The sequence below is a fragment of the Rhinolophus ferrumequinum genome, chromosome 9 (assembly GCF_004115265.2).
Source record: "Rhinolophus ferrumequinum isolate MPI-CBG mRhiFer1 chromosome 9, mRhiFer1_v1.p, whole genome shotgun sequence".
Taxonomy (NCBI): Eukaryota; Metazoa; Chordata; class Mammalia; order Chiroptera; family Rhinolophidae; genus Rhinolophus; species Rhinolophus ferrumequinum.
The window spans coordinates 34,554,058-34,579,786 of record NC_046292.1 but is presented as its reverse complement, the minus strand read 5'-3'; the positions used below and the strand labels follow the sequence as shown (position 1 = coordinate 34,579,786).

The following is a 25,729-nucleotide window of genomic DNA, read 5'->3' as shown; positions in this document are numbered from 1 at the left end:
TTCAATTTGGAAAACCGGGGTGCTGTGAAAAGGGAATAGATTAAGAGCAGGAAAACAAAACAGAGGTCCACTAGTGGTACCCTCCGGCCTGGATATTTTATGATTCTCTAACCACTGATACACTGTCAAGTTCAGCCTAGAAAATATGAAAGTGCAGGGAGTACCTGAAATTAGGAGGTATGGTTAATGGGAAAAGAGAAGCTAAGTATCTATTTTGGAGCATCTATTTTTTGTTAGGACCCATACTGGCCACTTTCACATTCATTGTCCTTCAATTTTCATAAAACTCTAGTTAGTCGGTATTCTTATTCCCACTTTACAGATAAGGAAATTGAAGATTAGGGGTTGGACTACTTGCCTAAGGTTTATTTACTTATTCATTTGTTTAGTCTTTCCACGAACATTTCTGGTGAAGTTGTATTAGGCTGTGGGGAAATAAGGATGGGGAAGGTGCCAGCCCTGCCCTCAAGGGGCTCCCAAGCTAATGAAGAAGAGAGAGGCAAAGAGCAGTGGAGAGTATGTGTGCAAGGGGTACAGTCCCGGTCTGGTGGGATCAGCTCAGGTCTGGCATCTAGTTCTGTCTCCTGGCTCCTGGGCCATGCTCCGTTTTGTCCCCTCAAGGTCCTAGTCCAAGGCCCTCTGTTCTGCCAAGGTGGGGCATTGTTCCCAGACTCTGTGGTTCAGGAGGAATTTGTGTCCCTGGAGGCCTAGCAGTGCTCAGCTGGCTTCCCCCTCTAGCTGTGACTGACTAGTTGTCACAGGAACCTGACCCCTTTACCCCAGGATCACGTGCATGAGACTCGAGGGTCATTGTTTCCTCCACAAAACCTTTTCATTTCTGCATCCAGGCAAGAGCAGCATGTTTGGCCTCATGTAGGCCCCTTGGAAATGCCTATCAGATGGTGAGATTCAGGGTCTCCTCCTCTTCATCAGAAAGTCCCTCTTCCAGGTCCCTTGTTCTGGACTTGGGTAGGAGGCAGTCAGGCAGACAGCAGATAGGCAGCTGGCCCATCCGAGGTGTGGGAGAGTGAGGATGGAAAAGAAAAGTTCCAGAGAAAATATATTCTATCCCAAAGATCGGATAAATGTGTTAGTCCCGTGGGGAGTTTAAGGCCAGCTTCTTACCCATTCTGTGAGTGGGATTGCTTGAGCTTTGCCTGACATGAAACCAAGGTGTCCCCCAAAGAGCATTAGATACAAGGAAATGACAGTAACTAGACATTACAATGGAGTTTCATTGTAGAAATCATAGGATTCACTTGGCACAACTGTGCAGCAAAATATAATGAGGCAATGCTACCCTGTTTCCCCAAAAATAAGACCTAGTCGGACCATCAGCTCTCATACGTCTTTTGGAGCAAAAATTAATATAAGACCTGGTATTATATTATATTATACCCTGTCTTATATAAAATAAGACTAGGTCTTATATTAATTTTTGCTCCAAAAGACGCATGAGAGCTGATGGTCCAGTTAGGTCTTATTTTCGGGGAAACACAGTATTACTAAGAAGAGTGCCATGGAAGGTACTCGAGAGAACGCAGAGCTTCCTGGCATCTGGAGCCACAGTCAGCCTTCATATCCAGGACCAGTGGTGATACCACTACCAGATTTGCCAAGACAGAAACCTGGTCTGCTGTCCTTGATGCTTTTCCTAATCCCGCCACTTCTGCCAGCACCCCACATTCAACCCGAAAGTCACATCAGTTTTACTTGACAAATATTTCTAATTCTATCCCTTCCTCTCTACTCCACTGTTAGCATTCTAGCTCAGGCCTTCACCACGCTCCCTGGACCAGAAGTGTCCTCCCTGTCTCCAGTCCTGGTCCCTTCCAAACCATCTTCCTCTAAGGCCACAGGACTGGTAGCCTTAAAGCCAAACCTGGCATTCTCTCTCCTTCCCGTAGCACCCTGCCATGGCTCCTCCTTTCCTGCTTGTTACATCACACAGGTGCGCATGACCTGTCTGTGTATTTCTCATGCTTCCTTCTTTATCTTGTAGAAGATATACCAACCACTCCAAGGGAGGCCTCGCCATGCCTCAGCATGCCTGTACGTGCTTCTGCCCTTGTGCAGGGATGCCTTTCCCTGCCGTCATCTCCTGTTCCCCTGGCCAATTTCTACTTCTTCAAGTGCCTCGGATTTCAGTCTTACTCTGCATGTGTTCATTTTCTTGTTGCCTATCTTCCCTTCTGTGATGGGAGCTCCATCAGAATAGAGACCTTGTTGTTTTGTGCACAGTTGTGTCTCAGCATCTAGAAAAATACCTGGTACCTAGTATATGAGCATTTTCAACTGTTTGTTGACTAAATGGTTTAATGAAGACTCATCTCAAAAGAAGAGACCCCCTCCCCCTAATTCAGCTCAGGTGTTACCTCCTCTAAGAAATCTTCTAGGGTCCCTCCAATGTTAAATCTTACTTTCGGTGCCCCCACTTCCCTTACTTCCCTCTGCCACAGCAGTCGTTGCCCTGCATTGCAGTTTTTATTTCCATGGCTTCTCTAAGGGCTGCTCAGGGGCAGGGACTGACTTCTCATCTTTGAATCCACGGCAACTGACCCAAAGCCTTACACAGCAGACAATAAATATTAAATAAATGAGCAAATTCATTTTAAGAAAGTTAACATAATAATTGTAGCTTAAGAATATATAAAAAGCCATAGGCCTCAGATTTGGACAGACGTGAGTTTGAGTCCTATCCTCCAATTGCTGGTGAATGATGTTAGACAAGGGACTTCTCTGAACCTTGGTTTCCTAATCTGTCACGTGGGGACAATAAAATCTACCTTGCTTGTGCATAATTAACGAAACTAGCATGGTGCCTGGAAGATAGTAAGGGATCATAAACATTAATTCTATCCCCTGGATTTCACGTTCAAGACAACAGTTAAAATGAAAATAGCTCAAGGGCGGGAAAGGACCTGAAAGATTGGAATTTAAGCCCAACATCGTACCTTTCCTAGGGATGGGATTGTTTCTGTTTTGCTTGAGAGGGAACCAGAATGTCCCTCAATGAGGATTCAATGCAAGGAGGTAGCCAAGAATGAGGTATTATAATGGAGTTTCTCCACAGTTAGGGCCATCCCTTAGCGAAACTGTGATGTAAGTCCAATTCTTCCGAATTCTACAAATGGGGAAATTCAAGTCCAGAAGGTGGTCAGTGAACTGCCTCAGGTCATACAGCAACTGGGTGAAAAGCTGATGCTCAAACATGGATCTCTTGACTCACAGGACATTGCTCATTCCATTAACCCAGGTAAGTGTCTCAGATTCAGGTCTAATCGGGAGTAAAGACACAGGGACAGGGAAGTGGGCTTTTCTGAAAGGCCCTGAAAGTCCCAGGCACCAGCTGAGCTTTGCAGTCCCCTCCTAAGAACGATCTTTGCTGAGCTGTTCTCGTGACCTCTTCAGCAGAGCAGTCACCAGACTGTGACGTCCTCGAGTTACGTTAACACAGATGAATTTGGATAGCTTCTACATTGTGTTCATTTCATTCCAAGTCAAGCCTGATGTCAGTCCCCAGCACACGATTCTCACTAATCCCAGAGGAGCCAGGATATAAAAAGCGAATGAGTAAGGTAATAAGAAGAAGGAATATTACCTGAAAGGTGATGATAAATTCAAGTGTCACCCACGATCCACACTCCTAGCACAGAGATTCTTAATGTGTGGGATGATGTAGATTCCTTTGAAAACTGTAGAAAAGTATTGATATTCTCCCCAGAAAAATTCACATACACATATAAAATTTTGCCTGTAAGATCAGAGGGGTCAGGAACCCCGTAATGGCCCCGGGTAGGTATTCCTGATCTAGAGACTGAGAGGTTTCAAAACATCAGCAAGGCACCCCCTTCTCCCAAGTTTACAGACTGGAAAACTGCCATCTACAGAGAGACTTAGCCTCTCTCAGGCCACATGTCGCCCAGAACCAGAGCTGAGGCCAGAAGCCGGGACCGTGTAGAGCTCCCCTGGCTTACCACACCTCTCTTCCCTCTCCCCTCCCACCTGCCTCACGATGCTGCTGCACCAATATGTACTTTGGTTTTTGGTCTTGTTTTATATTGTGCATCAATTGAAGCTTCTGAAAATATTTATGAGACAAGTGGGGGCTCAGCATCTATCAGAGAAACAGAGCTTGCTCTCGGGCCGAGCCTCATTGAAGTCTCAGCAATTGCTGAGCGGGGCCCAGCTGGGAAGGCACAGCGGATTTTGAGAGCCGATTTCCAGAGCTGTAGTCAACCGTCAGTGAGAAAAGGGAAGCACTGCTGGGAAGTTGCTGGGGTCTGGAGTGGAAGAGGAGGAGAAGTGAGGGGGCCACAGAGCGAGCGGTAGAGTCGGAACTGGAGGGAGAGATTGACTTCCCTCCCGAGTGAGAAGTGGGTCTGAGACAGGCAGATGGGTTATAAATACCGGCAGTCCAGGGCAAATAGGGAAGGGAGAGGCATCTGAGAGGCTGAGGTGTGCTGGAGATGGAGCGAGGCTAGTCTTCCTGCCAAAGTGATGAGGAGAGGGGCAGAAAACCATCCCATGAAGTCCGTACAGCCTGTGAGGGCAGATTCCTTTGCCCTCCCCGGCCCCCAAGGATCCATTCAGGGCTTACTTTTTCCGGGTAGGAAGACTGAGACCCCTCTCAGTAAAGCTCTTACCCGCCTCTCCTGTGTCACCTGCTACCTTCTATGAGATGTCGGGCATCCCCTAAAGCACTGGTTCTCACCCAGGGGTGAATTGTCCACCCCCCTCCCAGGGAATGTCTGACAATGTCTGAAGACCTTTTTGATTGTCACATCAGGTGGGTGGCTCTGCTGGCATTGGGCTGGCATCTAGTAGAAGGGTGCAGGAAAACTGCTAAGCATCTTACAGTGCACAGGACGGCTCCTTACGCAGAATCATTTCGCCCGAAACGTCCATGGAGCCTGGACTATCCGCTGCTTAAGGGCAGGGCCACCCGTTTTGGTTACTCTATATACCCAGTGTATACACTCTGTATACCTGTTACATGGCCCAACACATCTGAGGTACTGGATAAGTGTCTGGTGAATTAATAAATGAGTAACAAATAATAAGTGACAACAACCTGCCCAGTGTGGTCTGAAGTCCAAAAATCCCCCAAGGTCATCTCATCCAGACTCAGCCACATTACACCTGAGGTTAGATTTCCATCTGTGCCAGTCCAGCCAGCCTCGAGCCGGATTTCTCTTCCAAATAGCCCATCCAAGTGGTAGGCACCACCTTCGTGCCTGATAAGGCTGGCCCTCATATGTGTGTCTGGAAAGGATATCCCCTGCTCCTGGGAAACACTTCTCCTATGGAAAACCAGAGAAGGAGTGAGAATTAGAACTAGAGGTCGTCTAGGTCAACCTCTGCCAATTTACAGGAGGGGGAACTGAGGCACACAGCAAGGACGTGACCCACAATATTTTATCCCTGAGCATCCAGGGATTGTACAAACAATCTCTTCATCTCTCCCTCCCTTTGTCTCTCTGTTGTTCTTTTCCTCCCTCCCTCCTTGATCTTGTTTTTTGGTTTGTTTGTTTTCTCCTTGCCTCTTTAATCATCTTAACCTGTGATAAATGGTGCTGGAAACAAGTTTGAACATGACACACCCTTGTCCTTGAAGAGGTCACGTTTTGTTGGAAATGACAGGTTCATAAATAATAATGATAAAAAGAGCTACTGCATTTGTGCTGCTACACCAGCATTGTGCTGGGTGCTCTGGATGTATAATTTCTAATCAACACGATAATCTGCTGAGGTAGGTAGCATTACCCATTTGAGATGTGAAAAAGCTGAGTCTCAGCGAAGGTAAGTAGCTTTCTCAGAGTCACACAGCTAAATTGTGTAGGAGCCAAGATTAAAACCCATGCTTTTCAGACTTTAAACCCCACGTTCTAAATAGATGCAGAACAGGATGCAGTGTCCGGGACAAGGCTTAGACTGGCTTATGGAAAGCCATGAATGCCAGATTTAAGAGTTTAGCTCTTACCCTGCAGGTGACATGAAGTCAATGTAGGGTTTTAGTCCATCGAAACTGATTTCAGATTTCTGGCCTCAGAGCTGTAGAGAATAAAATATCTGTTGTATTAAGCCACCAAGTTTGAGGTAATTTGTTACAGTGACAATAGAAAAATAATATACAGCCTCATAGTTTTTACCAAACTTTAATTCTTTCTTGAATGATTTGGTCAGCCTCCCCACCATTAATGTGTATTGTATGCAGTCATCTCTACTTGCTCTTTAGAGCTACAATTTCACGTACCATAGAGGAGGTCTCCCTCCCTGTCAGTCTGTCTCTCCCTTCCTTCTGTCTGTCCTCTCTGCCTTTCTGCTGTTTCTGTCTATTTCAGCTTGCTGTTGCTCATTTCCTGTTTTTCCTCTTATGCCTGTGTTTCTCTGCTTTTTTAATTGTCTTTCTGTGTCATCCTCTGCCTTTCTCTCTTCTTCTCCCTCTCCCTCTCTCTTCCACTCCCCATTGTCTATATTTGTGTTTTTAACTTTCTGATTCTCTCCCTTTTTTATTCACTTCCTATTTTTTGTATCTGCCCCTCACTCCATTTCTCTCCAGTTTTCAAGTTTGAGTTTCTCTCAGCCCTTCCCATGAGTTTTCTTTCCTGATCTTTCTGCTCCATCCTGATCAGTTTCCCTGTGTATCTTCCTGCATGCATCTTTCTCTTTTTGTTTCTGCCTCTGCCTATCTACCTTCATCTCTTTGTCCCTCCTGCGCTCTCTCTCTCTCTCTCTCTCTCTCTCTCCTCCTTACTTTGGGGGTACCTCAGGACTTGCCTGAATTTGGAAAGGACTCTGCAATTACATCTGCTGCCTCCACACCACACTTGAGAAGGATTCATCTGTTTAGTCATGCACCTGTCCAACACCGTGGGAGGATGCGTGAGGGAGGCAGAGACAAAAGATATTTCATTGTCGCATTGTTCTTCCGGCTTCACCTAGAGGCTCCTGGACCGGTGCCTCTTAATAATCCAACAGTGCTGTCAGCCTCACCAAAGAGAAATCAGTTTTCCTTGGCCACCCCTCTGCAGAATTAATCAGTCCCCTGTAATGACTATCACCTGTTGCTGGCATGGGTAGGAATGTGAGCAGAGAAAGAATCCTAGGTGGGGGTTTCCCAACAGAGAACAGGTAGTAGTTAAATATTTTCCTGTGGCAGCAGGGTGATGGCAAGGAAAGACATTTCTGAGGACAGGACTGTGTCTGTTTTTCTCTTCATTGTATCCCAGCTCTTACGCCCAGCACAGTCTGGCATATAGAAGGCACTGAATGAGTGAATGAATGAATGAATGAATGAGTGAATGTGCTTCAATCCTCCCTGTACCAATACTTGATGTGCCTCATTGGACAAGTCACTTTCAATTTCTCATCTGCAAAATAATAATCAGACCTGTCCACAGCACAACTGTGGGGAGAGAGGACGTGGAATAGGGTATGTGATGAGTGGGGCCAGACCTCAGCTCCCTGCAGGGCAAGCAGGTCAGGGGAGCTTATTCTTGGAAGAGCTGCAGGGAATGAAAAGTGTGGAGACGGCTTCAGAGATGAGGGCCTATGAGGGAAGGGGTGGGATGTAAAAAGGAGGCCACAGGCCAGGTGGGAGGATGTGTGTGTGAGACATGTCCTGTCTGGGACTGCTCTGTGCGATAGGGAGAACCTTCCATCAGGAAACTGCCACATGCTGAAGGAGGTCTTCCTGACTCCCACCAGGGAAAACTGATCCCCAACGCTGTCCATGATGCTTAGTGGTGGGATTGCGCTGGAGCTAGCAAGAGCCCAGCTAATGAAATGACTGGTCAGGGTTCATGGCTCAGATGAGGAGGACCAGCTCAGCCTCGGTACCAGCCAGCTCCCTTGCCTCCTCCAAGTCCACTGACGCCCCACCTTTTCAATGAGCCCGCTTCTCACCACTCTACTTAATGCTGCGATCTGCTCCCTGCCCTACCCCCCGCACTCTCCTGACCCTGTTCTTATCACTTTCTGGTATTCTCGATAGTTTATGAATGTGTTAGGTTGACAGTTTGTCTCCTACAGCTAGAATGTAAACTCCATGAAGATAAGGATCTGTGTCAGTTCTGCTCACTGTATCAAGTGCCTAAAATAACTTGACGCATAGTAGGTTCTCAATAAATACTTGTTGAATGAAAGAATGGGGATAGGATTTTTCATAAGCTTATTATATCGAGGCCTTTACTTGAACATGCAATGTTCCTGCTGGAAAGGACTTGAGACTATACATTTTACCCATAGAGAAGTCAGGCCCAGAGAAGGGAAATGGCCAAGGCCACATGGCAAGTTACTGATTGAAACCAGGCCACATGGCAAGTTACTGATCTCTTGAATCCCACTGACGTGCTCATTCAATGTACCAGATCTGAGGCTCTGAGACTGGAGAACGGAGGGGCCTGCAGTCACTGCACTTTCCTAGAGACCTTGGGACACCCCAAGAATGCGTGTTTTCTGAGAGCAGCGGGCACGAGGTGGGGAGCAGAACAGAATGGACCATATCATATAGTCAGCAAGAATATGTGATGTGAATAATCCCAAAGAGTTGGGAAACCATTTCCATTATCCTATTTCCATTTTTTTCCTATTTCTGATCTTTTCTGTTTCCAATTTCAGGACCTGGATGCTTAACATCTCATAGGCATCTTGACGTCAAACTTAACTCCTGTTCTCTCTCGCTTGAACCTGTCCCACCAGCCCCCAGTGTTCTACATTCCAGACTATGGCACCGCCATCCACTCAGATGCTAAATAAAGCTAAATAGGCAGGAATCATCCTTCATGCCTTCCTCTCCTTCAGGCCCTGCATCCAGTCTGTCAGCAGGTCCTTCCGTTCTTCCCCAAAACATGTTTTTCCATCTCTGCTGCCTCTGTCCTGATCCAGGCCCCGTCCTCTTTCTCCAGGACCGTTGCAGTAGTCTCCTGGAAGACCTACTTGCTTCCACTCTAGTTTCTCATTTTAAGCACAGCAGTGACCTTTTAAAAATATAAATCAGACCATTCCATTTTCCTGCTTAAAATTCTTTAGTTGCTCCCCACCCACTTAGAAAATCCAGACTCTTTCAGGGAGCCCGGAATAAGGCTCCACATGCCTTAGCCCTTGCCTGCCGCTCCACGTCAGCCCGCTTTCAGTCCCTCTCCCCCACCAAGGACCCTTCCCACACGCCGCCCTTCCTCCTTCATAGATGCTGCTGTACCCACTGTCCTCTCTCAGTTCACAGGTCCTCTCCTGAGAGAGGCCTGCCCACACCCCTATCTAAAACAGCACCCCCATTGCCGTCAGCTGTGGACCCAGTGCATTTCCTTCATAGCACTATTACAATGGCAATTATGTATTTATTTGAGTTTTTTTTATTTGTTATCTGTCTCCAATTCTAGACATAGGAACCACTGTCCTGGTTGTTTTTTATTTTGTTTTATTTTGTTGGTTTGTTTCCTTACCACAAAATACCCTGAGCCTTTCAGAGAGCCTGAACATAGTAGGTGATCAATAAATATACTGAGTGAATGAATGATATATACAACCATAGATATTCACTGGTTTTTATTGCCTACAGGGTAGAAGTTTAAATTCCTTAATTTGGTGTTCGAAGCCTTCACTGCTGTGTCTCCAGCCTACTTGCTATTGCAACCTCACCTTTTGCCATACACTTCAGCTACAGGAGCCCTCGGGCCTTTCTCTGTCTGATTTCTGGCCCAGGATCATTTGCCCCCCCCCGCCCCCCCCCCCGTGCTTCTACTGACACTCGTCTCTCTTCCTCCCCCATTTCCAATTCATCTTTGTCCTTCAAATCTTGGTCCCACTTCCATGAGCCCTTTCACAATTCCTCCACTTGGAATTAAATCTCCTTCTACATGTCCATAAAATTTAGTGTTTAAGTTTATGATCACATTCAGGAGAGGAGAAAACATAGGCATGGTGTGAAAAAACACTCACGGTTCATATGCTACTTCTATCACTTTCAAGCCACGGGCCTCTGGTTAGTGATGTAAACTCTCCTTTTTCAGTTTCCTCCTCTGTAAAATATGTGTAGGACTGTGCGTTCACCTTGCAGGGTATTGTAAGGATTGGTGTTAGTAACTACACTGTACAGTGTGCAAAGTAAGCTCAAAAAAAAAAAAATAGTAGTTGCTTTTGTGAAGATGACAGTGCAACAGCCTGCTGGGTACTGTAGTTAATTGGGTCATGGCAGTTTCCTCCTCTAGACTGTAAACTGTATTTGTCTAACTCGTCTTTATCTAACCCCAATCACCCCTGTCACCTTGTGTAGCAATATGTATACATGGGGGGGACCCAACAAATGTTTGAATGAACAAATGAGAATGAGCAGTACATGTGCCAACCCTTGTTACCTAGTGAAGGGTCCCATGAAGTAGGAGGCTGGGGCTACTGACACCCACCCTTTAGTTCACAGCAGCTCTGGGTGGAAGTCGCCGAATCAGTCTGAGTTTCAGACAATCCCAGCAGACCCCTCCTGCTTCACTGACTCTGGGGACTTTTCCTGCCATCTGCAAGGTTTGATCAGTGAGCTACAGAAGAATCTGAGAAAGCTGATGTTTTCCACGTACAGGCCATCTTGAGATGTTTGTTGGGGATGGCAATGAAGAGTTGGCAGCTTCGCCCCAATCTTTTTCTTTCTCAATTCTGCAAAATATTGGAAAGGGTCCCGGCCAAGAGAGTTATTGCCTTCTCCTTGCCTGGACCTTAAATCTTTGTTCAAAGACAGCTTGTTTTAATTGAAAGTGTTCAATCAGTCTCTCCCCGTCTCCCACCCACATCCTGTTTCTTGACTCAAACAGGGTCATTCCAGTAAATAACCTGGAGTGCGGCCCTAAGGGTTTGAGGAATATGTAATATGGTTGGAGAGGGAGAAGGAAAGAGAGTTGCCCCAGACAACTCCCACCTTTAAAACTCTGTCTTTTAAACAAAGCTAAGCAAATCTTGTTTAAAGTGATCAACACCTCACAGTGGGATGTTTTACGGGAACAGCCCAACATTTTTCCCTGGTAGAAATCAGGAATATTGATTAACAAGCACGTCGTCTAGCATGGCTTCAAGTCTACCCATCAATGCAGGTTGGGAAGGAAGGGTTCGGTCTTCCCTCTTCCCCATTCATTTATTTATTCAGTCAACACGCGTGTGTGAGTCCGTCGCACACTTCGTCACATCCCTGTGAGGCAGGCGTTATTGTTCACATTTACAGAGGAGAAAAACAAGGCTCAGAGAGATGGAATCGCTTATGCCAGGTCACGCAGTGCTGTAGTTCTCTATTGCTACAGAACCAATCTCCCCTAAACTTAGTGTGTAAAACAATAGCTATTCTCTCATGCTTTCTGTGGGTCAGAAATTTGGGAAGGGCTCAGCTGAGTGGTTCTAGCTCGGAGTCTTTGATGCAGTTACAGTCAGACAATGGCTGGAGCTGGAACAATAGAGTGCCGGAGGAGCTGTGGGCTCGCTGGGGATCTCTCTGTTATAGTCTCTCCATGTAGTCGCAGGGCCTCTCCCTGCAACCCTCCCCTGCCCCCCAGTTAGCTGCTTTGGGCTTCCTCACAGCAAGGGGGCCTCAGGCAGTCAGACTGTTTGCATGGAGGTTCAGGACCCCAGCTGGAGTCGTCCAGCAAACAAGCTGCAAATTACATCACCTTTTCTGACCTCTCCTCAGAAGTCCCACAGTGTCACTTCTGCCATTCTTTTGGTTATAAGTGAGTCACAAGCCCACCCAGATTCAAGGATGGGGACATAGACCACACCTCTCAGTGGCAGGAGTATCAAGGTCATATCACAGAATAACGTGTGAGATGGAAGCTGTTCTTGCAGACATCTTTGGAAAATACAATCTGTCGTACACAGCATATGGCAGAGCCAGGATTTGGATTAGATACATGTGATTCCAAAGCTCCTGCTGCAAGTTTTCAGCTCAGTCCACAGGGATCTCTCCTTTCCTATGAGCCCTAAAGCTCTTAGTGTTGGCATACACAATCATGATTTGGTCTCCTCGAGCTGGCTAGAGCCTGGCTAGGTTAAAGCAGCCAGCTGCCTCTGCAGGCCCTGGCAGTGAGACTGCCTCCCGGGTCTGCCGGTCAGAGAGGCCATGCCCAATGCCAGCCTGTGAACTTTTTAAAGAAGGAGACAGAGAAGGTCAGTCATATCCAGAGGAAGAAAGCAGGTGGCAGCCTCAGAGCACAGCGAGCCTGAGGCACATCGCACTGTCATAAACAACTTGTCTGGTGTTTTTCCTTCTCCCACCAGGCACTGGCCTGGGATGACTCATCCTTTGACAGAAAAGGTGCCTTCAAGTTGGGAAACAGCCCAGGGTTGCGGAAAGCTCACAGTTCTGGAGTCAGACATTCCTGAACTGGAGTTCTGACTACTGTTGCCAGTTATATGGCCTTGGCCAAGTACCTTAATCTTCCAGAGCAAAAGGGAAATAAAAATGACTCCCTCGCTGGGTTGTTTTGAAGGTTAAAATGCACATCTGAACGGAGTACCCAGTGCAGTGCCAGGTACATAGCAGGTGCTCCATAAATGCTAGTTTCCATGGCCCGTGCCATGCCCAACCCCACCTTAGGGACTTTTCAAGACAGTGGTAAGAACTCACTTGACAGTTCCTCAAATGCTAGACCAGCTCCATGACCCTGGGTGGATAGAGTGGTGGCTGAAACTTATCCTGTGAAGCGACAACCACACTGAGGTTTCTAGAGGCTGAGAAGGAGTCGGCCCTCTTAGGCATGGGCAGCATGGAGAGTGCCCTGGGAAGGCGGGCATGGTATGGGCAAAGGCCTGGAGGCAAAAGTTCAGTGTCACTGGAGTGTGAAGGGCAAAGGGTGGAAGGGGGACGCAGGCAGTCATGCAGCAGAGTCTCATTAGGACAGAGTGACAGTAATCCAGGGGAAGGTGGCCCAGGCCTTTTCTAGGAGGATAACGGGGCTAGAGAGAAGTGGACAGACGCAAGAGATAGGAGGTCTCGTGGAGAGGAACTGGTGACAGCCTGGATATCCAGTGCTAAGGTGTATGAGCTACGTGGTACGTGCTTTGAATGCAGTCAGTTCAGAAGCCATGGAAGTGTGGGGAGAGAATATCATGGAAGGCTTTACTAAAGTGACGTCACCTAAATGGAGACTTGATGGGTGTAAATTAGCCACGGGAAGCAGAGTGGGACTTGAGACAGAGGCAATAGCACATATGGAGGCCCAGGGATGTGAGTGACAAAGCACAGAGCACGTGCTCTGTGTTGTTGAATAGATGATTGTTGTACTCCTTCATACTAAGGAGTGAATGGTCCGTATGGTCCCCAGAGAGCTTGTGCTCTAACAGATCATGAGTCCTTCCCCTAAAGATTCCTTCTTGGTAGATTGCAAGGTGGAATGGGGACACTGCTTAAGGTAAGAGGGTTTTACCGAAGTAGGTGACTGACTGATCCCTGAAGGTCAAGCAGGCCCTGGGCTACATACAGCAAAGGGTCTCTTGCTCCTGGGTCCTGCTTATCTGCCTCCACCCTGAACCACCTGGAGCCTGACCACGGAATTCCAGTGATTCCCAAAGGGACGCAGTATATTCTAAAAAGCAATGAACACAGGCTTTGAGGTAAGACGACTTAGACCCATATCCTGGCTCCTCTCCTTCCCAGCTTGGTGACGTGAGGCAAATTATAAAACTTCTCTGCATCTGTTTCCTCATCTGTACATGAGGAAAATAACAGTATCTACCATTTAAGGTTTTGTGAGAATTAAAAAAGACAGTATGTATAAAAAGCTTAGACTAGTGAGTGGTGTGACTATTTTTATTACTGTTACTTGTATTACTAGTCCTCTTTTCACTCGGTCTCAGTCTTTTTCCAAAGTTGCTCCTTAACACACATACTTACAGATATGAAGCTGGGGCGGAACGTGGCAAGAACGTTTTTGGATTATTACCGGCTGAACCCCATGATTGAGAAAGCTGCGGTTCCCACGCCGAGGCTGCGGTAAGTGACAGAGCAGAGTGGGCTGGAGTCCTGCTTAACTGGCTTCGTGTTCAGGGGTGACTTCCCTGAGACCCCTCTCTGGCCCTCAGTTTCCCATCTGTGGCACGGGAAAGCAATCCCGGCCCTGCCACAGAGAGTGTGTGAGGCAGAAGAGCTTCGCAGCGTATTCCCTGAGTATGTGGTGTCATCATGGGCTCAGACAGGGATACGTAGCCACATGTCTGGGTCTCCCGTGGAAGTCCACAAGGATGGGGGCTGCTGGGGAACCAAGTCCAGTCATTGTTCCACGTTAGTTTGCGTGTTTCCATATGCTACTTCATCTGCTAGCTCATCCTCTAGGATTTCTATATCATCCAGACTCATAGGCTCTCTGATCCTTCCATTTCTTCCTCTGTAAAGAGGGCACAGTGCTCCTCACTTGGAAGCTTATTATGAGATAAGCGTCCAAACACCTTGCACAGTGCCAGCCATAGACATGACAGTCCCCTGCCCTCCAGATGGGAAGGTTCGGGCCTGGGGAACACTCACCCCTGAGAAGTTTCACCTCGGGTCCTCTCCTGGAGCCAACTTCTTGGGCCAGTGAAGAGAGAAGCTCAGGAGGTGATTCTCCTTTCTGAGGGCTGGACCAGGGCCCAAAGTACTGGGCATCCCCATGCCTGCTGGCGCTGAGTCCAGGAGCATCTGGGCAGGGACGTCCCATGGCACCGGGTTACACTGCCCCTGCCCTGCTTCTTGGCCTTGTTTTCTACCCCTGTAGTGGTCCAGCCTCCTCGAAGGACATGAAGATGTCGAACTTACTGCTCCTAATAGACCAGTCTTCTCACTGACCTTGACCATGGACTTTGCTGCCTTTGGGCCTTTGCTCCTTCCTCCCTGATGCGCCTTCCTCCCTCCCCTGTTATTAACAATAAACTATATTAATCACTATGATTTGAGGGAAGTAATTGTTGTACATGATCTTATTTATTTATTCCCTGTAAATATTATATTCCCCATATTACAAATGAGAAAAAGGGAACTCAGAAAGAAGAGAATTGCCTGAGGTCAAAGAGTTTTTTGTCAGAGCCAGGACTTGATCCTCGGATTTTATGATTCCAAAGCTGAACTGAAATCCAGCTAAGTTCCACCTGGGAAGTGTGGGTCCACATTCTTTCTCAGGCTCATGCTAGTTGTGGGGTCTTGGGCAAGATTCTTGGCCTCTTGAACCTTTCTCTTCTTATCTTTAAAGTGGAGGTAATAACAACAACCTCCAAAGACGGTTTCAAAGATTAAACACAAGCTAAGCACAGTGCCTGGCAGCCAGTAGGTGCTCAATAAATGCTTTCATCTCTGGTTTCTGGGTTGCAGTCCCAGAGGTCCAACGAGCTCATCACCATCTAAGGAAGCCCCTGGACTTCTCCGGTTGGGCTGGATGATGTCTCAGGTCTCACAGCTCCACGCAGAGCCTGCCTGACCATGTGCTCCGACTTATACTTTGTCTCCCATTGTTCACCAGTCATGTGGGGTCTTTGTGCCCCCAATTCTGGTGGAGTAGAAACTCCTTCAGAAGTATCATGCTTATGCTTATTTCTTCTCTGCTTCCACAGTGCCTAGACTGTCCTGAGCATGCATTCGTGTATATGTTCTATGAATTCATTCATTCACTTAGGGAAACAGCACTTTGTGCCAGGGCCCTGGGGGAAGGAAGGAGCTGGAATGAATAAATGATGAAGGCCTGACCCTGCCTGTGAGGAGCTCACCTCTAGAGGAAAGTGCTCCATTTATTCTTAGAAGTCATTCTTGATTGGTTCAAGTTCTTAAAAATTTAAAGCTTTATAAAGCTCAAAAGAATTCTTAGAATCTCATTTGCAAGTTAATTTGGGGATTGTCTCTGTCAGGTCTCCTGTCAGCCAGAATAAAATGATCTTGATCCTTGACCACATTTTCCTGCATGTTGCGTTGTCACAGGACAATGGAATGGAGCTGACACTGAGGGGACATTTGCAGTCACTGAGGCCCCCTCTTCATGACACTGATGAGGGGCTGGTCAGATGCAGGACTGGAGCCCGGGCCTCACGACCCCCAGCCGGCTGTTCTCAGCATCAGTTAGTGAAGAGTTCTTTGAGATGGGGGAAGCAGGACCCTGAAACTGGACCTAACAGATGCAGGGGAATTTTCAGTGCCCTGATTTCACCTGTTCATGGAACTCCTTGTCCTGAGCTTTGAAGCCCTCATTAGAAAATGGCAGGAGGGCTCCTCCCTCAAAGTTCACAGCCTTGAGGATTTGAGGTAAACCCACCCTTAAGTTAAGAAAAACAAAATTCACTCCCTCTCCGTCCCCACACCTCTGCCTCATCAAACCACGAATATCACTTAGCTCTCAATTAGTCAGAAACTCTTTAAAAATGAATTCCTAGGAGGATAGAAGGCTCTGATTTGGGATTGAAATATTTCCCTTTTCTTGTATCATTTTCCACCCAAGCATCAAATAGCGTAAGTGAAAGAGCAGCTCTAGTTTTAAAGGAAAATTACATGTTTTGACTCAAAATTCATCTTTGTTTTCTCTCACCTCTGTGGATAATTATAATGTCGGTTTATATTCTCGTGCTGGCGGGAGCCTGCCAGCATCCCTGGGTGCCGGGCCACCCTTCAGAGAAGGTCCCTGGGGAGGGGCAGCAATGTGGGCCTGAGCACACAGGCTCAGGGACACAGCATTGATGACCAATCTTGAGACCCCACACTTATCTGGACCACAGTGACACAGTCACAGGGCTAAAGCTCAAAATGCCCCATCAAGATAGATTAAAAATTAAGACAGGAAAAATGAACAGGGCAGGTGAGCTTTGGTGAGAAGACAGAGCATGAGTGTGAAGGGTGGGCTGGCCTCTGAGTTTGAAATGGGCTGAGGCTCAGCGACAGGCTGAGAGGACTGGTTCCATGGTGGGGTTTTGATGTACGTGTGTGTGTATGGTTTCCTGGGGATTTTGTTGTTGTTTTGTGTATGTGTGTGTCGGGGGGTGTCATCAGCTACGCAACACACGGGAGACCACCATGTGCCGGGCCCTGTACTGGGCGCTTGGGGACACATGGATAAGCCCTGCCCATCAGAAGCCAAAATGTACAGAGGAGAAAGGCATGTACGTAGGCAAAGATGACAAACAGTACCGAAGAGTGTATAGAAGTGCTTAGCTACGTATCAGATTATACCCTCTCTCCAATACCTACTATGGCTCCCTATTACCTTCAGGATAATGTTCCCATCCATCTTCTTGCTAATTCAAAACCCTGGTGTACATTTGAAACTTCCTTTACAGCCTCCTAGCATACCCTTTCCTGCTGTGAACACCATCTTCACCCCACCTGCTTTCTACCACTTCACGCTCAGTACTTCAAAGTGAACGAGTCAGCTAGTTTCAAGCCTCCCTCCATGTCTTTGTTTGTCCTTTACCCTCTTTTGCAATCTTCTCCCTTTTTGTCGTTAGATGATGAACTCCTCCTTATCTTTCAAAGCCCAGTCCAAACATCACACCTCTGTTTCAGTGTCCCTGTTCTCTACCTGAGATAGAGCTATTTTGTCTCTGTTGGATTCCTGACTGCATTTTGCACACACCTGCAGCATGATATGTCTTGGAGTGTGTTGTCACGGCCTCTGTGCATGTCTGGCTTCTCCACTAGACAGGTTGCTCCTTGAGGTGGCTCTTAGTCACTTTTGTATCCTTTGTATACAGTGCAGGAGCTGGCATGGAGTAAGTCCTAAATAAGCCCTGAGTTACGTATGAATTACACAACGATAGAACTGAAAAAGCTCTTAAGAGTTATCTACTGTAACCCCTTCGTGCTATAGGAAAGAAAAGTGAGGCCCGGTTGGAAATTACTCTCCCACACCACCTGGGCACCATCTGGAAAGCATTTGGGGCCAGCAAGAGTATCCCAAGAAGGCTTCAGGGAGGAAGTGAAGTTTTAACCTGGTTTCAAAGGACATTTGGAATTGAAATGGATGAAGTAGAAGGGGACAGAAGAGATTCCCTGTTGGGGTATAGGGTGTGGAAGGTGGGAAACAGGAACTAAAAAGAGGTTTCTACGGTAATGACAAGACCTGGATGTTTAGAGCCACAGAGATGGTAAATATAAGACTAAAAGTGTATTTCTGTTCATCAAGCACTCCTCAAGCACCTACTCCATACCAGGACTGTTGGGCTTTGCTCGGGAATTATAGAGAAAAATCAAACAACTCGAACTCACATTCTTTTGAGAGAAACGGATGGACAAAGAACTACCTAGACAGTGGTGTGCTCAGGCCTGAGGCACAAAGTGCTTCAGAAACCTCAAGAGAGGCCTATTTTCTGGAAAGTCATCTTCCCAAAAGAGGTGAGTCTGGAGAGGTAGGGGAAGGCATTATACAAAGAGAAACAGCCTCTGCCGGGACCCAGAAGTATGCGATGTGGATCTGGTCTCTCTCTGGGGCCCCATCTTTAGTTACAGAGGCTCTTTGCCTCTGTAACGACCCCACCAGTCATTCTGCACATTCACACCCCTCCCTGGCCACTGCACACCCTATCCCCATGTCATCACCTACCTCAGGCTGTCCCACCTGCGACCATACCTCAACTACCATAAAAACACACCCATCTTATTTCCCATACTCCTTTGGATGTTAAGAACCACACCCCTCAATGACGTATGAATGGCACCTTGTGATTTGCAAACCACTTCCCCCAATCCCCATACACAAGGGCCTATGAGGCAGGAAGGATATGGTAGCTTGGATGTGCTCCAGGCTGTCGATGGGTACTGAGGTCTAGCTATACCGCGCCCATGGTAGACAGGCTGCCATGGTAGCAAGGTCCTTCAGGGAGTGTGCAATTTCAGCCAGTGAGGCTTCCTGCTGGGGAGATATTATGAAGCAAGGTGTCTCTTTTATGTGCTGCCTCTTATTCTGTCTTTATTCGTGACTCATCAACAATGAAGGAAAATGGATACTCCAAGGTCAGAGTATGATGGGCTACAACAAGTCATTTCTTCAATCCTAATTCAAACAGCCCAAGAGAGTCCCATATTTATGGCATTTACCATTTCCTACATTGTAGTCCTTTATCATTCTGTGTAGTTATTTTGCACAACTGTCTCCTCTTCTGTATGCAGCCTGTGAACAGCATCAATGTCTGACTCATTTTTGTCACCTCCAGAGACTGTTGGACCATACCTAGCTGCTAGCACCGTGCCTTTGTGAGTTGCAGAAGGCAAGGGAAGACACTAGGTGCATTTACTCCTAGTATCTCATTCACCTCACAACACCCCTGCAAGATTGGAATGTTTTATCCCCACTTTACAAACGAAGCTCAGAGAAGTTAAATAACTTGCCCAAAGTCACACGTCTCATATATAGCTGACCTGGGAATTCAGTTGAATTCTTTTTGGCTCTAAAGCCCACTCCTTCCCGCTGCAAATACACCTTAGTCCACTGCATGAATTAATGGCACATCAACTAATCAGTCACAACATAACAAACAAACAAGTCCCTTTGTGAGGGAAAAATGCAAAAAATGTGGTCCCTGCCTGCAAGGAGCTCAAAACCTAGGGTATGAGGAAACAAGACAGTGGACAATTACTAAAGAGGAGCGTTAAGGGTTTTGCACTGGGTGCTGGGTGCTAAGACACAGAGATGACCCAGACGCATGTCTGCCTTCCAAGAGCCCCCAAGCTTGTGGGGAAGACAGGCCCATCTTGCAATGCCATAATTAAGCTACACTGAGGAATATAAAGGGGACTCTGGAGCCCAGATGGTTGTGAAGGGAATGAGGTCCTAAGCTCTTCCAAGCTATAGCTCTTCTGTGTGTCCATCTGCATCCCATTGTGAATGGATAGAATGAGTTAGAATCAAGGTAGAAACATGGCAGAGTTCAGCTGCAGGACAGTTAAGTTTTCTCCAGGACCAGAATGATAAAATGTATCCATCCATCCACCTAATAGTCATTCATTGAGCCATGGTGCTTGCTTTGAGCCAGGTCCTGGGTTCCCAAGACAAGACAAGGCCACTGTTCCTAGGAGGTCACAGTCCAGTGGGGGACATAGACACGCACACGTGATCTCAATATAGTGTGTATATGTGCTGTCTTTCTTCTCTCTTTCTGTTATCTCCCCCTTTGCAGGAAAGAAAAACCCCTTCCCTACAAGTACCCACTCCTGAGGGGCCCGGCCAGCAACTACCCCCACGGCAAAGGGAACAAGAAGAGCTCAGTGAACCACAAAGACCCTTCAAACTCTTTTTAAGGACGTGGAGTCCAGGGAGGGCTTGTGGAAGCAGGAGCATGCGTTTTCTGCTGGGGCATGAAATTAATCACCCTTCTAGTTTCCAAGATAAAGGTTGGGGGATAATGAATAAGCTAGCAAAGGGGAAGGGAAAAAGTGAGAAATTTCATCATCAATTTTCCCCTTTACCAATGGAAAATCAATTGTAAACCCTCAGCTTAAGGCTCAGGAACAAAACAGGAGACTCAAACCAGGCGAGTACAGATGCTCTTTCCCACCACATCCAGGTCCTCACAGGAAGAGGAAAACCTACACATCCTTTTTGAGAAATTTGACACATCTCAGGTCAGTGCTTTCAAGCCGCTTTACCTTTTTAAGTTGCCTAGTTACTACAGATGGTTACCTTTTAGAATAAGCTGTGGCTGTTTACAGTTTTAGAAAAACCGTGTCCGTATTTGCTGATTCAGAACAACAACAACACAGACAACCCAAGACAAATGTACTGTGAGGAACAATGGAACAGAGTTTTTGAAATCACAGTGGTCTTAGATATTTTGGTCCCTTTATGTATGAGCTGCATGCTCCCTGACTCCCCAACCCCAGCTCTCAGAAAACTGGTCTAAGAGCTCTTTCCCAATGACCCAGGTAGTTTAAATGAGATTTTAGCTCCAAAGACAAAAAGTATCGGTCATTCATTTCAAAAGGACTGTCACGGTTAATATCTCCAGATCCTGGTGTTGTGAGTCAAGCCTGGCCACTGAAGAGGTGGGCATTGATACCTGCTGTGGGGAAAGACTGGTTGTCAGGTAAGGGAGATGCAGAAGACAAAAGGAGGCACTCTGAGTCAGGTGTGGATGATAAACTAAAACAACAGCAGTAGCAATTCCCAAGGTGTGGCAAGCTTATTATTGTGCATTTTTCTAAAGAGTAAAGTGCCTTTGTATGATGAATGGGTCCAGGAGAGTCTGCTCTCTTCCTGTCTGTGAAGCAGCAGGCTGTCATGGTGACTCAGCCTGCTAATTAAAACGACCTCCCGGAAATGAGGATTAGGAGATAGGGAGAGGTAGGGAGGCTCAAGGGAGGCAGGACCTTTAGCACAAAGCTCCAGTTAAGCATTTTTTTGCTTCGGGTTGGAGATTTTCTAAGTTTGTTGCAAAAATCAAGAGCAAAGCTTATTCTCCCTTTGCTTATTGGTTTTCAGAAATTGTAACAAAGAACCATATGTCAGCTGGCTACAAATGTTGTGTTGTATATACAGCTTCTCCTCTGGGTTCTTGTTGCCCAGATTAACACAAATAAAGTGGTTTATGCAGCTCTTCTGTTCCTGTGAGCATTCTTGGCACCCTTTCCTTTAGTCTTCCACTCCTTCAAGAACCAAGCAGCCAACCCAAATTTGGTGTAGCCATCACTTTGCTGTCAGGGACTGTATCATAAAGATAAGGAAGAACTGTCAAGACTTGACTTTCCAGGAGATCCCATGTCAACGTCCTGGGGAGTTTTAATTGACTGAAACCAGCTCAACGTGGGCCAAATCTGTGACATGCCTTTCAGAAATGATAACATTTCCTGAGACGGCATAAATAGAGGCAGATTGCATAAAACAAGAAAGATGATAGTCCAGATCTATTTTTCTCTGGTTAGACTGCTTCTATATGTTGTCACTATATTTAAGCCCCACTTAAAAAAAACCCAACTGCTTTGATTGATTGGATCACAAGCCTCACAAGCAGCAAATATGCTAGTGGTTTGCAGGCAAAGACTTGGAGGCAGGCAACTCTGGGTTCTAATTCTGCATCTGAACGCTGATTCTGTTTCTTAATGTCTGTGTTATGTTGGGCAAGTGATTTAACCTCTCTGAACCTTAGTTTTCTCACTGGTAACATGGTAATGGTAATATCTACCCCATTATAGTAGTTATGTAGGTTTAATGGATTTAGATATGGGAAATGCCAGCCAAGGTGCTCAGTAAATGGTAACTATGTTATTGGGAATATGACCAGAACGGGTGGTGTCTGAAAATCATTTTCCATTAGAAATGGATGAGGAGACTGGAACTGTTTGTCCCTGAGATGAAAAATAAGGTGAGTAGGGGTAGGAAAGCAAGGTCACAATCTCTACAAAGTTAGAAGGATATCTTGGACATTCCTTTTTTTTTTTCCTGTCCCAGGGAAGCAAACTTGTTCTGTGCTGTCAAAGGTAAGAACCAAATCGATGCAGGTATTCTCAGAGGTAAGACAGATTTCAGCTCAAAAACAAGGAAGATTTTCTAGTGAATAGAGTGGCTAACGATTGGATGGGCTCCCTTGGGAAGAGTGAGCTCCCTGTCAGCAGAGGTATTCAAACAGTCTTAATGAACATCTGTCATGGAGGAAATGGGGGGTTCTTCTCTAGAAGGATGCCGGGGACTCTGTGGCATAGCCTCCTAGTCTCTAAACCTGGAGAGAAATGACATGAGGCAGGAGGTTACGTTCTTGATATCACAGAATAGAGTGTACAGTACAAAAAGCATACTTTAACGCTAAACAGTGACATTAAATATATCTAAATTACAGCATATGGATCCTGGTAACATTTAGCATTCTTTAAGAGAGAAAAATACATGGCCATAAGCCGACTGTGAGATGTTTTTGCAATAGGACTGTGCTTACATTGGCAGAGCAGAGAGGAAAGGTCTAGCCAAGAGACGAGGGGTTGCCAGTGGACCTCCTTCTGTCTTTGGCCTGCTCAGCGACTCACTAGCTTTCTTGGACCAGGTTCTACCCACCCATGGTCTCAAGTTAGAGGGGAAGGGTTTCAGCACTGAGATGGAGGACAGCAGCAGCCCAGCCGGTGAACCAGCCAGAAGCTACTCACTCACTTAACCCCAGCAGGGGGCGCTCTAGGCTCTCTTCTCATCTGCCACTTTCTTCTCAGGATAGAGAGAGCCACAAGTGGGTAGAACCTACTCCCAGTGTCCTGAGAGGAGTGAGACAACTAAATCCAAAAGGAAGTGTGGAGAGGGGAGGGACATGCTTGGCTTCTACGTTGCTCGCACAGAACTCTCCATAAACAGTGCCAGTATTTTTCTGCGTCAGTCCAGAGGCTCAGAGACAGAACTGTAGGTCTGTTGACCCTCAAAAACTGATAGACAAGCAGATGGCTCCCCAGGTTCTTGTGCTGAGACTCGCAGCAGCGACTGTCGTTAGCTTAGCAGCAGCAGCAGCAGCAGCAGCCAGGAGCTTTTAGCTAGGAGTTTTCCCTATTGCCTTTGAATGGGGGAGAGCCACAGGATGAGCCTTGTGTCTTTCACTGTAATCCAATGACATGCCTGAGACTTGCCAAAGAGGACCCCAACTCGTCTGCCTAAGTAGTAAGAGCAGGGCCAACCATGGAAGTCTGAAGTGATTAATATTTGTTGAGCATCGATTCATACATCCACCAAACATTTATTGAACTGTGTGCCAGGCATTGTGCTAGAGGCCTTTGCATCCATTTTCTTATTGGATATTCCCACTAGTCCCTTGAGGTAAGTATCATTTTTTTCCATTTCCCAGGTGAAAAACTTGAGACCCCTAAAGGTAAAATCCTCTGTTTGCATTCATATGGCTGATGAGAGCATGATTCAAACCCAAGCTCCCTTTCCACTACTCTACGCTGGGCCCTCTCCATATGTGTCTAGGTCAAATCAGGTCAAAACAGGAAAGCAGGAGAAGCAGAATGAATAACAAGTAAACAGTGGCGTTACTTAGAGGTAGTGGGGGGTGGAGATCCAGGAAGGGGGCATGTAAGTTTCCAGGCTGGTGTATGTGTAAGGATTTCAGGACTTTTTAGTACCTGCTGCTGAAACCCTGCCTTTTTCCCATCTCTCATTCCCACATGCCTGTGTGAGTTCCTGCTGGGCATTCCAGCAGGATAGGGTTTGGGTAAGAGGCCCATTTATCAGTTGACATGCAGAAGCTTCTATACCTTCCAGGACCCTTGGAAGCTCAGCAAGGTAGTCGTTGCAGGGGCCATCCTGGCACCCACGGGGTTACTAAACCCAGGCAGATAATCTAGATCAGGGTCAGTCTCACTCCCTCCTTCTAAAGTGTGTGAGCTTGAGCTGAGCCTACAGTGTCCCTCAATTGTTATTCAGAATTCCTCCTGAGTCCTGCTTCCTAAGCACTTTAAAGACACCAAAATGAGAGGTCCTTTTCCTCATGACTCAGCTCAGTCAAGGGGGCACCAGGGCAGGCAGAACAAAGCAGACATTATGACCTAGGAATAGCCTGGGTTTAAAAAGTCGCACAAACTGAAGTGTGAACCCCCGCTCTTCTATGGACTTGCCATATGCCTCTGGGCAAAGAGTTTAACCTCTTTAAGCCTCAGAATCTTCATCTGTAAAGTGGGAATGAAAATATCTATCTCCCACAGTTATTGTGAGGATTAAATATTATAAAATCTGTACACAATATAATGCTTGTCGTTAATACTGTATTGTGCACTTAAACATTTGGTAAGACCATAGAGCTCATGGTAAGTGTTCTTATAACAACAGCAACAAAAGACAACAACAACAAAGTGGCACAAGGAAATTTTTGGAGGTGATGACTGTCTTCTACCTTGATTGTAGTGATGGTTTCAGGTGTTTGCCTAAGTCCAAACTCGTCCAATTGTATACATTAAATATGTGCAGTTTTTGTGTATCAGTTTTTGTATGTTATACCTCAGTTAAAACTGTTTAAGAAAATTTAATACCATCTATAAAATACCTGTCTTAGAGCAGAACTCTGTCTCCAAATCAATCGCTTCTTAGGGTTGGAAATCCTTTTTTGTTGAAGACAAAGAGTCCTTTTACTGACGTGCAGACAGAAGGACAAACCCTTCCTGAGGACAGCAGTGAGGGAAGTGTCCAGGAATGAAGAGAGTGTCCAGAAAAATGACAGTCACACTGGGAGATCAGGGCCAGGGAAGCTCAGCCGTATTCATCACGTGGTCTCAGCACTTCACACAGATTGTGTAGTAGTCTGTGCTTGCTGAGTGTGGAATGAGCACATGTTGAGGGTAGTCCAAAGGCTCTGGACCCTCGAGGGATAGGGAAGAAGCTTTGTAAGTTGGGGCTCTGAACAGATGGGAAGACGCATTCGGACACAATGTCCGAATTGAGGCAGAATGGACAAGAGTGAAGTGAAAGGGGGATATGAGTTCTGTAAGGAACCATGCTTTCTTAAAATAACAGCACATCTTAGCAGGATTGTGAGGCTCTTTCCATGTTATTTTTGATTGGCCTACAGCTTCTCAGGGATTGTCTCTATGAAGTTATCATACCAATACGTTCTGCCAGCTGCAACTCAGGACTTTCCTGAAGCATTCTCACCTCTATTAGTTCTTCCTGCTCTCACCAAACGCAGGTGCATGCTGGACAGGAACTATTTTCCCCATTTTGCAGATGAAGAAACTGAGATTAGTGTGATTAAGTCCTTTCCCATGGTCCACAGCTAGTAAGTACCTAAAACAGGACCTGGGCACGTCCTGTCTCTGCCACACGCCACTGCCTCTGTGTTCAATCCCAAA

At 46.5% G+C, this 25,729-nt stretch overlaps 1 protein-coding gene across 2 annotated transcripts in view; it reads left to right on the top strand.

Annotated features, from left to right (window-relative positions):
• Window positions 1–21,514, top strand: part of AGBL4 (AGBL carboxypeptidase 4) — a 1,100,555-nt gene extending 1,079,041 nt beyond the window's left edge. Inside the window, exons 12-14 of one of the 2 annotated variants that reach the window (XM_033114111.1) lie at window positions 13,873–13,969; window positions 18,108–18,316; window positions 20,098–21,166. In XM_033114111.1, the coding sequence (XP_032970002.1) occupies window positions 13,873–13,969; window positions 18,108–18,316; window positions 20,098–20,135 (344 nt within the window). In that variant the 3' untranslated portion in view covers window positions 20,136–21,166. Of the gene's footprint in view, window positions 1–13,872; window positions 13,970–18,107; window positions 18,317–20,097 lie in introns of both variants that reach the window. The other variant, XM_033114112.1, reaches the window with a different exon arrangement.
• The last annotated feature ends 4,215 nt before the right edge of the window (window positions 21,515–25,729 follow it).